This window comes from Micromys minutus (assembly GCF_963924665.1).
Source record: "Micromys minutus genome assembly, chromosome: 29".
In the NCBI taxonomy this organism is placed as follows: domain Eukaryota; kingdom Metazoa; phylum Chordata; class Mammalia; order Rodentia; family Muridae; genus Micromys; species Micromys minutus.
The window spans coordinates 31707117-31722249 of record NC_137964.1 but is presented as its reverse complement, the minus strand read 5'-3'; the positions used below and the strand labels follow the sequence as shown (position 1 = coordinate 31722249).

At 48.4% G+C, this 15133-nt stretch overlaps 1 protein-coding gene across 1 annotated transcript in view; it reads right to left on the bottom strand.

Moving 5' to 3' along the window:
* CCDC60 (coiled-coil domain containing 60) overlaps positions 1-15133 on the bottom strand; it is a gene marked incomplete at both ends in the record, with an annotated part of 141217 nt that overhangs the window by 23413 nt on the left and 102671 nt on the right. Inside the window, 2 exons of the mRNA XM_080941456.1 lie at positions 2260-2350; positions 11610-11717. Of these exons, the coding sequence (XP_080797582.1) occupies positions 2260-2350; positions 11610-11717 (199 nt within the window). The remainder of the gene's footprint in view (positions 1-2259; positions 2351-11609; positions 11718-15133) is intronic.

The following is a 15133-nucleotide window of genomic DNA, read 5'->3' as shown; positions in this document are numbered from 1 at the left end:
TCACTTGGCACTGGAGAACAGAGTCTTAAGACCAATGACATTGTTGAAGGTTTAACAGCCTGTGTGTCGTGGGGGTGGGGCTGGAGTTTGGCAAGGAGCCCTAGACTCCCAGTTGGGGGGTGGTGGTGGCTAGAGCACCCTGCCTAAGTTTCCTGGTTTATAAAACAATGGGGGATGGACTGAGGTGGCCACAAAAGGACCATTGTGCCCACAGTCCTACCTGAGCCTCCCCTGAGCTGGGATTTCATCTGGTGTTCCTGAAGTTGTTGTTAATTGACATTCAATTAGCCACCCCAGCCAGGGGACCAGGAGTGAAGGGCTGACACTTCTGATTAATTGGGAGATAAAGTATGTGGGGGAGGTGTGACCCTTTCCCCCTCTCTCTGACTTAAGTCCTCACGTTCTTTCCTCCTCTGCTTCACAGTTTGCTCAGGAGTGATATGACCCACCTGCCATGTTCTGCCTCAGGAGGTCCTGGCTTTTTTTTTTTTTCTTTTTCTGTAATAGAGGAAGGCTTCCCTGAGCAAATCCTTATGCTTTCTAAGAAGCAGGGGTTGAATGAATATTTAGCGACTCTCTCTTTTTTATTTTTAATGGAGAAAAACAGTATGTTTGAGCCCCGGGCTCCCGTTCCCATGGGGGTCTGCCCTTTTGCTGTGCTTCATTTTGCTACAGACCTCAACACTCCCTGCTGTGTTCCAGTCAACATGATTTTTTTTTTCCATTGACAGGATTTCCTGTCTTCAAGAACGCTGTGATGAGGTCTGTGTATTCCAAAAACCCACTGGGGGAACTGTTGGCTAGGGTCTCTTTCTAGATCTTCATTTTACAGAAGGATAAACTGAGGTCAGGGGAGGAGAAAGGGATCATCCAAGGTCACAAAGTAGACCAAGCCAGAGTGGCTGCTCCGTTGTCCAGCCGCCGCTACAGTGGACCACAATATTGCCAGGGTCTGACCCATTCTCTGCCAATAGAAAAGCAGGAGCTGGTAAAACAGTTCTGTTGTGGAGAATGTGACTCTGAAGACCTCAGCTTTAACACACAGGCCCACGATGGGCCACAGCTCAGCTGTATGACCCCATATAAGCTGCTCAGCCTCTCTGAGCTCCAACTACTACTCCCATCAGAGTATAAGAATGGTGTCCTGGGGACATTAAGAAGGAAACATGGAGGAACATTTGAAGAGGTTGGCTTTGGTGAGTGTGTGTGTGTGTGTGTGTGTGTGTGAGGGGGAGTGTCTTTCCTTCCACTGTGATGGTCCTGGAGATCAAACTCTGGACTTCGGCCTTGGCTGCAAGCCTCCTTACCTCTGAGCCATCTCACCTGCTCTCATTTACATACTTTCAAGTGCATTTGCATTTCCTTTCCCAATGGCTGTGTGGTAGGTGGAGGTGGGCACTGGTTGGTTCCGTGTACACCTCAGCTGCAAGGCCGTGTGCCCTAGCTGATAGCTGCTCTACCTGTGCTTGTTGACTCAAGAGCTGTGGGAAAAGGCAGAACTTTGGGTTGAAGATAACAGGCCTCAAAATACCCTCTTGACAGTGAAGACACTTGTGGCCTGGAAGACTGTCTGAGGAGTGGGGGCAGAGGGGGGAGGGATGGAGAGAGGGAGGGATAGAGACAGAGAGACACACAGAAAGAGTCGGAGAGAGAGAGCCTATAGGTTAAAGGGAAGAATAAAGTCTGTTTCCGTCCTGACATGTCACTAAGCAGGTGCCCATCAAACCCCTCCTCCCCTTTTCTCTCTTCCAGTGTGTCTGCCCAAAAGTTATTTTTCCTATAATCCCCAGATAACCATTTTAATTAAAATTTACAAACAACAACAACAACAAAACCGACCAACCAAACAACAACAACAAAACCAAAAAAAAAAAAAAAAAAAAAAACCCCAACAACAGTGGCATGTGGTATTTCCTTTGCTTAGAGAACCACCTAGACAGCCACCTAAGCACACACCTAGACAACCACCTAGACAGACACCTAGACAGACACCTGGGCACACACCTAGACAGACACCTAGACAGACACCTGGGCACATACCTAGACAACCACCTAGACAGACACCTAGACAGACACCTGGGCACACACCTAGGCACACACACTAGACAGCCTTCTGGACAGACACCTAGACACCTACCTAGACAGCCACCTAGAGAAGACACTTAGCCTCCTAGACAGACACCCTTCAGAGACTGTGGGATGCCCTCTCTTCCCACCGCCTGGGGCCTGCGCTCTCATGTGAGGGTGGGCTCTGGTTACCTTGGGTGCTGTGACGAAGTGGTCCCACCTCTGCCCCATGGACTTGTCCTTGTTAATCTTCTTTATTGAGCTCTTGCTGCCACCTGGGTCCCTGTGTGAGGAACAGCTTAATGAGTTTTCATTTGCAGAGTCTTGGTTTATTACAAGGCACCCTCCTTCTCACCTTTTCCCTGTGGAAACATAGATTTCGGCTGACTAGTGGCTGCTCTCTGGTACGGTTTTCTCCCCCTGCTGTTTTTGAATTGTGTGTGTGTGGAGGGGGGTCAGTTCTCCATAGATGGGTCTTTTGAGGGAAACAAACCTAAGGCTGAGAGAGACCACCATTCCCTGGGCGAGAACTGAGGGAGACAGGGCATTTTTGCATGGATTCTGTATCTATTTGGGCATCATGGAGTCCAGGGTGTGGCTGCTGTTATGTCAGGGATGGACCAGAAGGTCTTCTTATTTCTGGCTGTGCCTTGTGTGTTGATCATGGGCAGCAATGTCAGGAGCACTCCTGAGCACAGCTGGGAGGGGTGCGGGGGCAGGAAGGGCGGATGAGGGCGTGGTTTAAGGCTTACTGGTGAGAAGTTATGTGAGATGTTGTGCCACATGCTTCCGGGCACTTGTGGGATCATTTCCATCACTGTCACAGTAAGCCAGAGTCATTATCACCCCCTTTGCAGCCAAGGGAGGGCTAGAGGCAGGGGTTCTTGCCACAGGGCTCTGTACCTGGCCTCCCCAGGTGGGAACTTTCTGAATAAGAGACTAATGTCCCAAAGGCTCTGTGGGTGATTGCTCCCTTACAGACAGGTCACCAAATTTGCCATAGTGGGGTTTTGCAATGGGGTATACGGCACAGGCCGTGCATAACTAAACCCTTTTGGTGGGCTGGGGGAAGACTTACAGTGAAACACATGAACATGTCTGGAATATAGTGTGTGGATATTTATCCTTAGTGAAAGAAAGACTCTGAAGTTGGTGTTCCGTGTCAAGTTTCAGTTTGGTTCATTTTGGTTTCGGGTCTGATTTTGTGGCCAAATTAGTTATGGACAAACTGAGTTTTTGGAGTCCTTAGATTTCAAATGTAATAGTTATGGGACCTTGGGTCTTCACTGATTCACAAGTGGGGAGTTTCAATAGATGATCTAAATACCTGTACAATCAATCAATTGGGCTTATCAAATTTTCCATCCCTCTACTCTTTAATTATTTATTTTCTCTATTCATCTATTTACTGTATGTCTACCTATCTTTCCATCTACCCACCCATCCACCCACCCATCCATCCACCCACCCATCCACCCACCCACCCATCCATCCACCCACCCACCCACCCACCCACCCACCCATCCATCTACCCACCCACCCATCCACCCACCCATCTACCCACCCATCCACCCATCCACCTACCCATCCACCACCCACCTACCCACCCATCCACCACCTACCCATCCATCCACCCACCCATCCACCCACACTTATTCCTTTACATACCCATCACCCATATTCCTACTCATTCATAATTCTCATTATCCATATAGCAATTGTTTTTAAGCCCCATTTTCTCTGCAGCATAGTGTCAGACCTGTGATGCACTTGGCTGGCTCTCAGCCTGTATGGAGCAGGGATCTGAGGCGATGAAGTGATCAGAGCGACTTTGATGGCTGGGGTTGGGGGACGGCACTAATAGTGTCCAGTCTTGTCAGAGTCTGCCTGCATGGTGGCCGTGGATCAAAGTATTCAGACACAGGGGACAAGGCTGACCAGATGAACCAAACTTAAGGCTGGCTTCTTGTGAGTAGCACTGAGTGGCAGTCTCATGGGCTGTCACCAATAAGGAGTTTTGCCCCTGAGGCAGGACCCTTTGGAAGTCTAGAAGTTCGAAACCGTGACATAAGAAACAGACTTCAGAATGGGAACCGGGCTTGGGTGGGGGTGGGATATGTCTCCAAGCCTTCTGTAAGACTTTATGTTTGATTACACAATAAAGAGTTCTGAATAATTAACAGAGAAGCTCGTTTGAGTTGGTTCTGCTTGCTTTTCCCTTGAGTAATCAAATTAAGGAATATTTAAAATCCAACTGGAGGGGGGCGGCTCTCCAGCCTTGTGCACGGTGTTTAAGCAGCGGCCCTTCTGAAGCCTGGTTGCAGGCTAACCAATAGGCGGCCTTGGTGTTCCACGGTGTCTTTCATGACCACAGGGCTTTTGGCTTTCTTCTTTGCTAAGGCAGCCCCTGCTGAGCTGCCAGCTCCTTCTTGAAGTTCAAAAGCAACACCCTTTCCCTTTCAAAATTAAATCTGGGCCCAGCCAAGCTTTCAAAATCTTAAATATTCAGGTCCAATCGAGGGAGATAGAAGCCTTTCGCTAATGCTGACTTCCAAGGCGACCTGAAGTCTATTGCAACTTCAAGCAGCAGGCTAAATGAACTAGAGACACAGCCAGATCCCTGCAGACCCTTGGCAGCCCTCAACACCGCCTCTGCAAAGCCACTGATAAAGGAGAGGCCAGGTTAGACAGGATTGGGCTCTCTGATGTTTCGATCTCAGTAGCAAATAAACCCAAAAAGAAGATCAATAGGTAAGGAGGAGAGATCAAACGCCACTGGAGCGGAGAAGCCCGCTGCTCACCTTGCTGATGAGACTAAAAGCCAGTCGGTGAACCTCCACTAGCCCTATTCACCATGGAACCTGCTTCCCTGGCCCGTGTCCCCAAAGTCCTGTGACTTGCTTTGTGTGTGTGTGTGTGTGTGTGTGTGTATATATATATAAATATATATATATATATATATATATATATATATATATATATATATATATATATATTAAACAAATGCCTGGCTGGCTTACAGTCCGGGGACCTCAGGTGACTGTCCTTGCATGTCAGAACCTTTTGCAGGGCTGGAGTCTGCCTTGACCCCACTGCTTTTTATGTCCGTGGCTTTGTGCAGGGTTGCTTAGCTTCTCTCAGCCTCGGGGTCTCCACCTGTAAGATGAGACTAAGGATATTGGCTGGGCCAAGAGATTGCTGTGGATGTGAAGAGAAAATGACTCTCAAATGGGTGAATCTGGTTCAGCCATTAGCAAGGATAAGGCTTTCACCGGAAGGAGCCGACAGTAGTGGAAAGCGAGGTGGGTTGGGCAGCACTCAACGGGAGAGAGCTGTGATTTTCAGACAGTAATTTTCCCCCTGCTGACGCTTTCTGGGGGTGCCTGTTTCCCAGAAATCAAGGGAAGAGAGCATTTGGCAGAGGCTCAGCTCTTTAAGCTGTGTCGTCTGAGCACATTCGGCTCTTGGAGGTCACTTGACAATGTCTATCTGTCGTGGCAATCAGAGCAATTTTCTCCGATGCTTTGCTCCCAGTTTCCCAGATGTAATTCTGGGTGAAGCGCCCTCTTCTCAAGATGAAAATCTCCTGGGCTAGTTTAGGATGTGCTTGAGGAAGATATGGCAGAGGGGAAGAGGTGCTGATTACACACACCAGGGAGGGTCCAGTGGTCCAAGCTCTTGAGATCTTCCAGGCTGGGTAGCCTTGTCCTGCTTCTTCAGAAATAAGGTGACCAGAGGATGCTGCTGTGTCCTTTCCTGTGATGTTGGCTTGAGTACCAGAGTGGGAATTGGTGCTGTTATGTTGTCTGGGGGAGGGGGAAGGGGAAGGGAGGGAGGGAGAGAAAGAGAGAGAGAGAGAGAGAGAGACAGACAGACAGACAGACAGACAGACAGACAGACAGAAAGAAGAGCATGTGCATGGGTGTGTAAGTCGGATATTTCCCCAGGATGCCCATACTAGGAGAGTTTTTCTTGATGATCAAAATGAAAAGCAAGCCCGTACCCCATCACTGCCAGAGTACCCATCATTCCTCATGAGTTTTTCAGTGTTTTTACCTGCATGCATGTCTGAGCGCCTCACACTCAGGTCAGGAGAGGGTATTGTAGGAGGGTTCTGGGGACCAAACTTTGTTCCTCTGAAAGAGCAACAAGTGCTCTTGGCTTCTGGGTCACCTCTCCACCTCGCACGTCACCCGGGCCTTTTTGTGTTCACTTTGGATTACATCCTCCAGCCCCTTCCCTGGGACAGGACGGGAGCTCTGGTGGGCAGTGGTGCGGCCCACTTCTTTTGCTGCGATCTTCCCAGCAGTGGTTGGGAGCAGACCCACTCAAGAAGAGAGCCCCATACTGCTGTATCCTTCACACTAATGAAGAGACTCAGTCTTGGGAGTGTCGTTGAATCTGATTTGTTATCGATAACCTCCAAGGCAGGGAGGAGTTCGGATGTGGAAGGGTGTTCCTTTGTTAAGTCAGACAGCACCAGTTCAGTTGCAAAATTGCACATGCAGAATTTTTTAGAAATTATTTATTTTATGTATTTGAGAACACCATCTCTTACACACCAGAAGAGGGCACCGGATCCTGTTACAGATGGTTGTAAGCTGTCATGTGGTTGCTGGGAACTGAACTCCTGAGCAGCCAGTGAGTGTGTTTAACCCCCGAGCCATCTCTCCAGCCCCTAAAACTATTTGATAAGAGAAAACTTGCTGCATATTTCGGGTTGAATTGGAGCCTGTGCAGGATCACGTTCCGGAAGCCTGTCCCCACCTGATGGTACTGTTTGGCTTCAGAACCTTCAGGAGGAGGCCCTACCTTGTGGAGGGAGGTCACTAGCCCTGAGCTAGACAGAATGCAGTCTCAGCTGTGCCCACATCTACCAAATCAGTAGCTTTGCCACAGCAAGATCTGCAGTTACTTCTCGTTACAGCTGTAGCTCTGACACCCTTACACTCTTGAGGGTGTTCCCTCTCTGTCTTTCTGGGACAGCCTGAGGTAACCAGGCTTACACAACCACCCTGCTCTCAGGGTCCTAATTGCATGTGTGCCATGTTCCTCCTGGATGGTGGATCAGTGGCTGCCTTCTCCCTCGGTTCCACGGACCTTGCCACCACTGGTGAGGGCTCATGTAGCTGTTCTCTCCATATCTGTGTGTCTGTCCGGTCACCAGGGAATCTCATCAGTTAGTTTCTTATGCTTCTACATTGCTGCTTATCACGGAAGGAAGTCAGGTCAGGAACTTGAACAGGTCAGGAACCGGGAGGCAGGAGCTGATGCAGAGGCCATGGAGGGATGCTGCTTACTGGCTTGCTCCTCATGGCTTGCTCAGCCTGCTTCCTTATAGAACCCAGACCACCAGCCCAGGGATGGCACCACCCACAATGGACTGGGCCCTCCCCCCATCAATCACTAATTAAGAAAATGCCTTACAGCTGGATCTCATGGAGGCGTTTTTAAAGAATCTAGTCCAAGAATCTAGTAGTTGTTTGGTCCCTGAGGCTGGATGTCTCAGCTGGTCTTCAGTATACACCAGTATGCACCAGTATACACCAGAATCCTGAAGAAGTGAGCTCCAATGCCAATGAGAGTGAGGGTAAGCAGGCCATGGGCAAAAACTTCCTTCTTTTGTGTCCTTGGATAGGCTGCCAACAGAAGGCATGGCAGAGGTGTGCTTTCCCAGGTCAAAGGATCTGGATCAAAGCCATCTTCCTACTTTGTTGATCTGGGTTAGAAGTAGATCTTCCTACTTCAGATCAAGCAAAGATCCCTTACAGGTGTGCCCTCCATTCTTGGGTTCTAGTTAATTCCAGAGGTAGTCAAGTTGACAACTAAGAACAGCCATCTCAGCTTCACAACTCCAAGTTCAACCGCGCCACACATGATCATGGTCTTGAAGTTGGCCACGATGGGGTTTTCACATATCCGTCCTATGGAAACTGGCACGGTTGCAAATCATTACTCCATGAGCTCTGAGGACTGGTAACTTAAAGCTCTGCCATCAAGTCTCTCTAACCCCAAGCTGGAAACTCCCCACGTGGAGGGAAAGTTCCATCACAACAAACAAAGCCAATGTTCTGCTGGATGCCAGCTCCTCCTCTGGTAGCCAGGTCTGGTCCTGGTTCTGTCTACAGGGAGCCAGACATGTTTAGATCCTTGGTGGATTTTGCCCTGATGTATTCTGGAAAAATGCTGGCTCCTCTTAATGTGACTTTACATATTTTAGTCCCCTGTCTTGAGCACATTGAGAGCAATCGAAGGCAGTGTAGGCCGTCTGTCATGGCTCTTCAACCCAAGTCCTGCATGGTTAGCTTCCTTCATTGTGGAAGAAGGGGTGTCCATGCCTCAAAGGGAATCCTCGGGGTAGGTGATGTGCTGAGGGATGAAGTGCTGTGGAGTATCTGTGGGCTTCTGTTTTTAGACAGTACAAGCAACCAAGTGTGGAAAACAAACCTACATGCTGCTTTGACCTAGTAAGTCGTGGTTCTCAGAACCCAGTCCCAAGACATCTTTGCACTTGGCCATGAATGAGATGTACCCGGGCTTTCTATGAAGTGTGCGTTTTAATGCTAAGGATCGGGAGCAACTGTCCATAGAGAGTTGATATGCTTCTCCATCTACTTAGGAGAATTCTCTGCTGGGAATTCTTTTCCATGTTAAGCATGTAGCGCTGTGGGAAGATGGCCACGGGTCACTGCTGCTGCTGCTGTATTTGTGCATATTCACAAGGGGTTAGGTGGCACAAAGATGTGGGACAGCCCACCCTACACCCTTAAAAAGGGGTTTACACTCCAGGCAGGGATTTCTAAGGTGCTATAGAAACATTCACACCTTATATATTTACATGTGGGGTTTGAGGAAAGTTTTTGCAAGAGAGAACTACATTAACTCGTAGCTTGGGAAGTTTTATTTGAAAGGAATGTAGATGATGTGTGGAATTGATTTTTGGTGTGTGTTATGTATGCCAGTGTGTATATGCATGCATAGGCGTGTGTGACGTATACACATCTGCATTGTTGCATGCAGAGGCCAGAGGCTAACAGTGGATCTCTTCCTCTATTGCTGCCATCCTGAAATGGGAGCTCATTTTTTCAGCTTTACCAGATGGCCAGCAAATCCCTGGAATCTACCTGTCTCTACTCCTCAGTGCTGGGGTGACAAGCATGAACCACCGTGCCTGGGTTTTTATTCGAGTGTGGGGATCTGATCTTTGCTTGTACAGAAAGTACGTTACACAGAGGACCATTTCTCCATCCCTGGGAAGTTATTGTTCAGGTCACAGTGTTTATGCAACCTCTGGGAACCCACAAAGACATTTTGAAGTAACTGGGATGGTGTGGTGGGTATGGGAGAAAGTCATGGGAGGGGAGTGTGTATCCCAGACACCAAAACTTGTTTCAGACAGAAAATCCATTGGAATTACTAGATTTTTGGGTATGTGACTGGTTTATGTTTGTGATTGTATTTGGGATGAGTTTATATGGGCTCTTGGGTTGATATATATTGATAGTCAACTTGAGGGGACTGAGAGATTCCTAGGAGTTCAATACTTCATACATATTTGGTATATCTGTGGGGCTGTTTACAGAACTTGAAGTCTCTGGCTTAGTGGACACTTTCATTATTTGGACTGGAAATACTGAATGTGCTGCTTGCATATGTGTATACACACCATATGCAGACGATACAAGAGGAGGTCAGAAGAGGGAAGCAGATCCCCTGGAGTTGGGGCACAGACTGTTGTGAGCTGCCACGAGGATGCTGTAAATCAAACCCTGGTTCTCTGGAAGAGCAGCTGTGCTCTTAGCCAACAAGCCATCTTCCCAGCCCCGGGTTCAAACTCGACCACAGAGACAGTGGAACTGTGGAGGGAGCTGTGAGAGGGTGGACTTAGACTTCAGATGCTGAGTGAAGCCAACCTTTCTTCCCCATTGTTCTGTCAGGCACTTTGTCATAGTCCTGGGACACAAGGACAACTTAGGGTGAGGGGACAGGACTTGTGGGACAGGTAATCAATGTCCTCAGGAGGAAGGATTTAGTCAAGACTTGGAATTTTGGAAGAGGGGGAAGAGTTGAATTCACCTGAGAGGCAGGGCTGTGAGAGGGGTTCTGTGTCAGTGCACCAGATGTGCAGGTGAGGACTGCTAACGGGGGAGATGGAAAGCCATCCTGTGTAACTCGTTGTGAGTCTTCACGGTACACATCCAGTTCCTCAGGCCATTGTTGTTGTTTCACTCTGTCTAACATCTGGGCTTCCCAAAGATGGTGACTCTGTAAACTGAAAACTCTCTACAGCTCCTGAAACAATGACCTCAGAGCTCTTGTGTGAGTCATCCCTCTGGCAATGACATGGTTCATTTCTTAGTAAACATTCTCTAGAGTTTCCATCTGGGTGTACCCAGTTTCCTCAGAGCCTGGAACAAGCGTATGTATATGAATATGTATACCTATATGTATATGTATATGCATATGCATATATGCGCAAAATCAAACCAATCAGCCAATGACTTAATCAACCAATAAAACCCCAACCAACCAATGAACCAATCCAACTAATCAGCTCATAGAGCAATAGATCAATGAACCAACCCAACCTACAAACTTATTCACCAATGAATGAACTAAGCTAACCAACTGACTCACCCACTAATAAACCAATAAACTAGCCCAACTATTTACTAACCCAACCAACCAACCAATCAACCCAACCAACTTAACCATCAGCCAACAATGAACCAATCCATCCAACCAACTTGCTCACCAATGAATCCCGATGAACCAATCCAACCAACCAATCGAACCAGCTTAACTACCAACCAACCAATGAACCCACCCAAGCAGCCAACTGACCAATGAACCAATAAACCAATTTACCCACCCAACAACCTACCAATGAGCCAATCCAACCAACTTACTCATAAACCATGACCAATGAATCAACCCAACCAACCAGTTCACCAACCAACCAACCAATGAATCAACCTAGCCAGCCAATTTACTTACCAATGAACCAACCCAACAATTTACCTGTCCCCCAACCAACCAATGAACCAATTCAACCAACCACTTTACCTACCAACCAACCAATGAACCAACCCAAGCAAGCAAGCAAACAAAATTCCCTTGGGCTAATGGAGAAAAACTGAGAGTGAAGGGAAAACAAACAGTGAAAGGATGTGGGAGGTGGCCAAGGTGAAGGAATGATGGGAACGATGCTGAGGAGACACAGTGAGAGCACAGAGAGGCCCAGAGAGAAGGTTGTGGGTCCACAGCATGCTAGTATAGCTTGTCCATTTCTGTGGTGTAAATATTCCCACTGAGCTCTATCATGTTGTGATATGGCACCAGGCAGAGATGCTTGTAAAGATGTGTGTACAGTGGGCTCTGGGGAGACGGGAGGTGCTGGTTCCAGCTCACCTGGGCTTACATCTACAGAGTGTGTCAACTCCTAAGGCAGACCACCCGTCAAGAGGAAGGATAAGGTCCCCACCTCTTACCACCCGGGGCCAGTGCCAGGTTACAGTTGGATGCAGGGCTGCTGGGCTTACTTGGGGTTCCAACAGGCAATCAAGGGCCTCATGGTGTGGTGGGTGTGGTCGATAGTCAGGGCCTCTAGAAGCCAGTGGAGAGCACAGAGCTGGCGGTAGAGGGGATCCCTGCAGAGACAGAGGGAGGGGACATCTTTTTAGAACACCATTCACAGAGAACTGGTCACGTGGGTAAGTGGTATGCACCCATTGTGTATGACATGCCCATTGGTCCCACTGTGCAGATGAGGACTCTGGGGGTCAGGAGGCTTAGGGAGGCCACACGGCCATGTCTTCTGGCTAGCAAGACTGAAAGCATGAACATCCTGTCCCAGTTCCTATGAATTCGAGTGTAGTGGGTGAGGTCTCCTAGCTAGAGGTTGTGACTCAGGCAAATAAAATGAGGATTTGAAGGCGGTTAATATTACACTTATGTCCGATAATGTAATTGATTTAAAAATGCAGTAAGTAGCCTGGGGGGGTCTAAGAAAGCCCGGGACCAGGAAGCAGTATTAGCTGGATTGAAGTGTAGGTAGCGATCGAAGAAAAATGCACTAGTCACGTCATTCAAAAATGAAAGAAAACCGCGCTGCTTAGCAGTATGTCTGATGGACAGCTTTGATCGTCTGGGAGCCTTATACTATCTACAGTGGACTACATGTTGGCTGCTGTATTTTCTCCACATTATTTAGGGTTCCCAACAACCTGGTGGGGCATGAGTTATCACCTATATTTTAGACAAGTGGGAGACTGAAGCCCAGAGAGGTAGAGCCAGTGTGGGTCAAGGTCACACAACCCGGTTGTGAGCAGAGATGGTGTTTGAATGTTTGATTTGGTGCTCACGACAACATGACAGCATGCCGTATCTGGCAGGAGACCTGAGGCTCTGAGAGGTGTGGTGAGTTACCTGAGGATGTCACACAGTTAACCCCAGTGAGAGTTTGAACCAGGCAGTGACCCAGCCCTTAGGGAGCTGACCAGGTACAGTGGAACCAGTGAGTGGTGGTCACTCTGTTACTGAGGTCAGGGAAGGGTTAACCTGATGTCTGTGGCTTTCTTGGAACTGAGGTGTAGTCCTGGAAGCTGCCTCCCCCCATCTCCTCCCCCTAGGTTTCTCATTCTTCGCTAATGGAAAAGAGCCTTCAATTACCAAGCTTCATGATGGCTCTTTCCTGAAACTGCATCTTGCCCAGACCACTGCTCCCCAGGGGTTCCCAGGCACAGTTCTCCTAGGCCCTGAAGGGATGACTTCCCTGTTTCCAGGAAGATCTCACCTCATATCTTGTGGGGAGCTGTCCCAGGATGTCCCCTGAGAGCTGTCTTTCTGGTCATCTAACACCGAACTTGAAACAGAGCTGTCCCACCTCTCCCCACCCTCAGCTTTTCTTGCTAGAGTGTAACTGTCACGTCTGAGGAAAACTAGGGACCCCTCCACTCTTCTTTCCTACCGTGTGTGTGTGTGTCTATATACATCCATCTGCATAAAGAACAAAATTCTTCTTCAAGCAATTTACTAAGTACAACTCACCTCTCCTTTGTCTTACCTTGGGTCCCATTACCGGGGACAACATGGGTTGGAAGCTCTGTGTCCAGCATTTAGACAATGAAGTCAATGTGTCATATGCCTGTTACTGGGCCTTAAGCACCAAGATAGTCCCTAATTGTAACACTAACAAGTTGTGAGAGGCTGGGACAGGGGCCCTGCAGGTCTTGGCTGTGGGATGTGTGTAGTGGGGGTGGCGGTAAAGGGTAAGGAGTAGTGGATGGAGTCAGCTTGGTTGTGGGTGGTACTGGAGACATGGGGCCTGAGAACAGATTCATTCATTCATTCCCTCCCTCGTCTTCCCTTCCCCTCTCCTTCTTCCTTAAACCTAGGATCCCACACACCTATCCCCTCTTACTTTCAGCCCTTCCATCCTAGTGGTTTTTTAAAACTGCCCAGAATGAGTCTAAACAAACCCTCTCTGCCCTTGCTTAGCATCTCCAAACTCCCCAAATCCCTAAACCACCTATCATGGTGTCATGGTTTGAATATGTTTGGCTCAGAGAGTAGCACTATCAGGAGGTGTGGCCTTGTTGGAATGGGTGTGTCATCCTAGCTGCCTAGAAGCCAGTATTCTGCTAGCAGCCTTCAGATGAAGTGTAGAACTCTCAGCTCCTCCTGCACCATGCCTGTCTGAATGCTGCCATGCTCCTGCCTTGATGATAATGGACTGAACCTCTGAACCTGTAAGCTAGCCCCAATTAAATGATGTCCTTGTAAGAGCTGTCTTGGTCATGGTGTCTGTTCACAATAGTAAACCCTGACTAAGACACATGGGCTCAATTATGGACCTTGAAATTTGTATGTTAAAACTGTAACCTGGGCTGGAGAAATGGCTCAATGGTTAAGAGCACTGACTGCTCTTCCAGAGGTCCTGAGTTCAAATCTCAGCAACCACATGGTGACTCACAACCATCTTTAATGGGATCTGATGCCCTCCTCTGGTGTGTCTAAAGAGACTGACAGTGTGCTCATATAAATAAAATAAATAAATCTTAACAAAACTGCAACCCCGGTACCTCCAATGTGTTTGGAGATAGGGCCTCTGAAGAGGCTCTTCATTTAAAAGGAAGCCATTTTGGAGGGCTCTAATCCAGTCTTAGTGGAAAGAGGGAATGTAAATACATAAAGGCTCTCCATGGAAGAGTAGGATGCTCACAGGAAAGGTTGCTGTGAGGAAGCAGAGAGAGGACTGCTGTGTGCTGTGTATAGTTAAGAAGGGACCAACCCTGGAAGCACCTTCCCTAGAGACATAAACCCCATTTCTTTAAGGTCATTGGGAAGCTTACCTGGATCTCTCTAGGTCTACATTAGGCACTGTCCAAGGATATCCCTACAACGTTTCCCCTGAGTCTCTACACCCCAGGTCCCTGTTTATCATGGCTGCTTATTTATTTACTGTCCTTGCTCTCAAGGACCTGCAAGTCATAGTCTGGGCCAGTGCACAGCACGTATACAGGTGGGCTCAGCAGCCTTCTGCATGTTGCGTAGACGATGGTGGGGATCAGTTGCTTTGAATCTGATGGTTTTCCCAACTGATAGCTCGGGGTGGTGCTTCTCATGTTCAGGGTCACTGATGTGTGGTGACATCCCAGCCCCAACAGTAGCTGTGAGCACCCCAAGAGCACAGTGTGACTCATTCACTGACCATGGGTTACTCTCATTCTTGTGAATCTGGGAGGAGGGTACCATTGGCATCCCTGTTTTCCCAGTAAAAGAAACTGAGGCATAGAAGACCAGGAAACTCATCTAAGGTCAAAAGGCCAGCAAATGTTAGAGTTGGGTCTGAGTCCAGCCTTCTGGGTCTCTGCTGTAAAATAACCCGTTAGTGCTCGTCTCCTGCTGTGGGGTGGAACCTTCCTTTCTCACCAGGAAAAGCCTTCATCTGGTGGGTTCAGACCACTTGCTCTTCTTGGGAGAAGTCTCAGACCTGACCCTCACTCCCCTACTCTGCAGTGAACAGACTGGGGAAAAACGATCATAACGAGACCCAGAAGGGAGG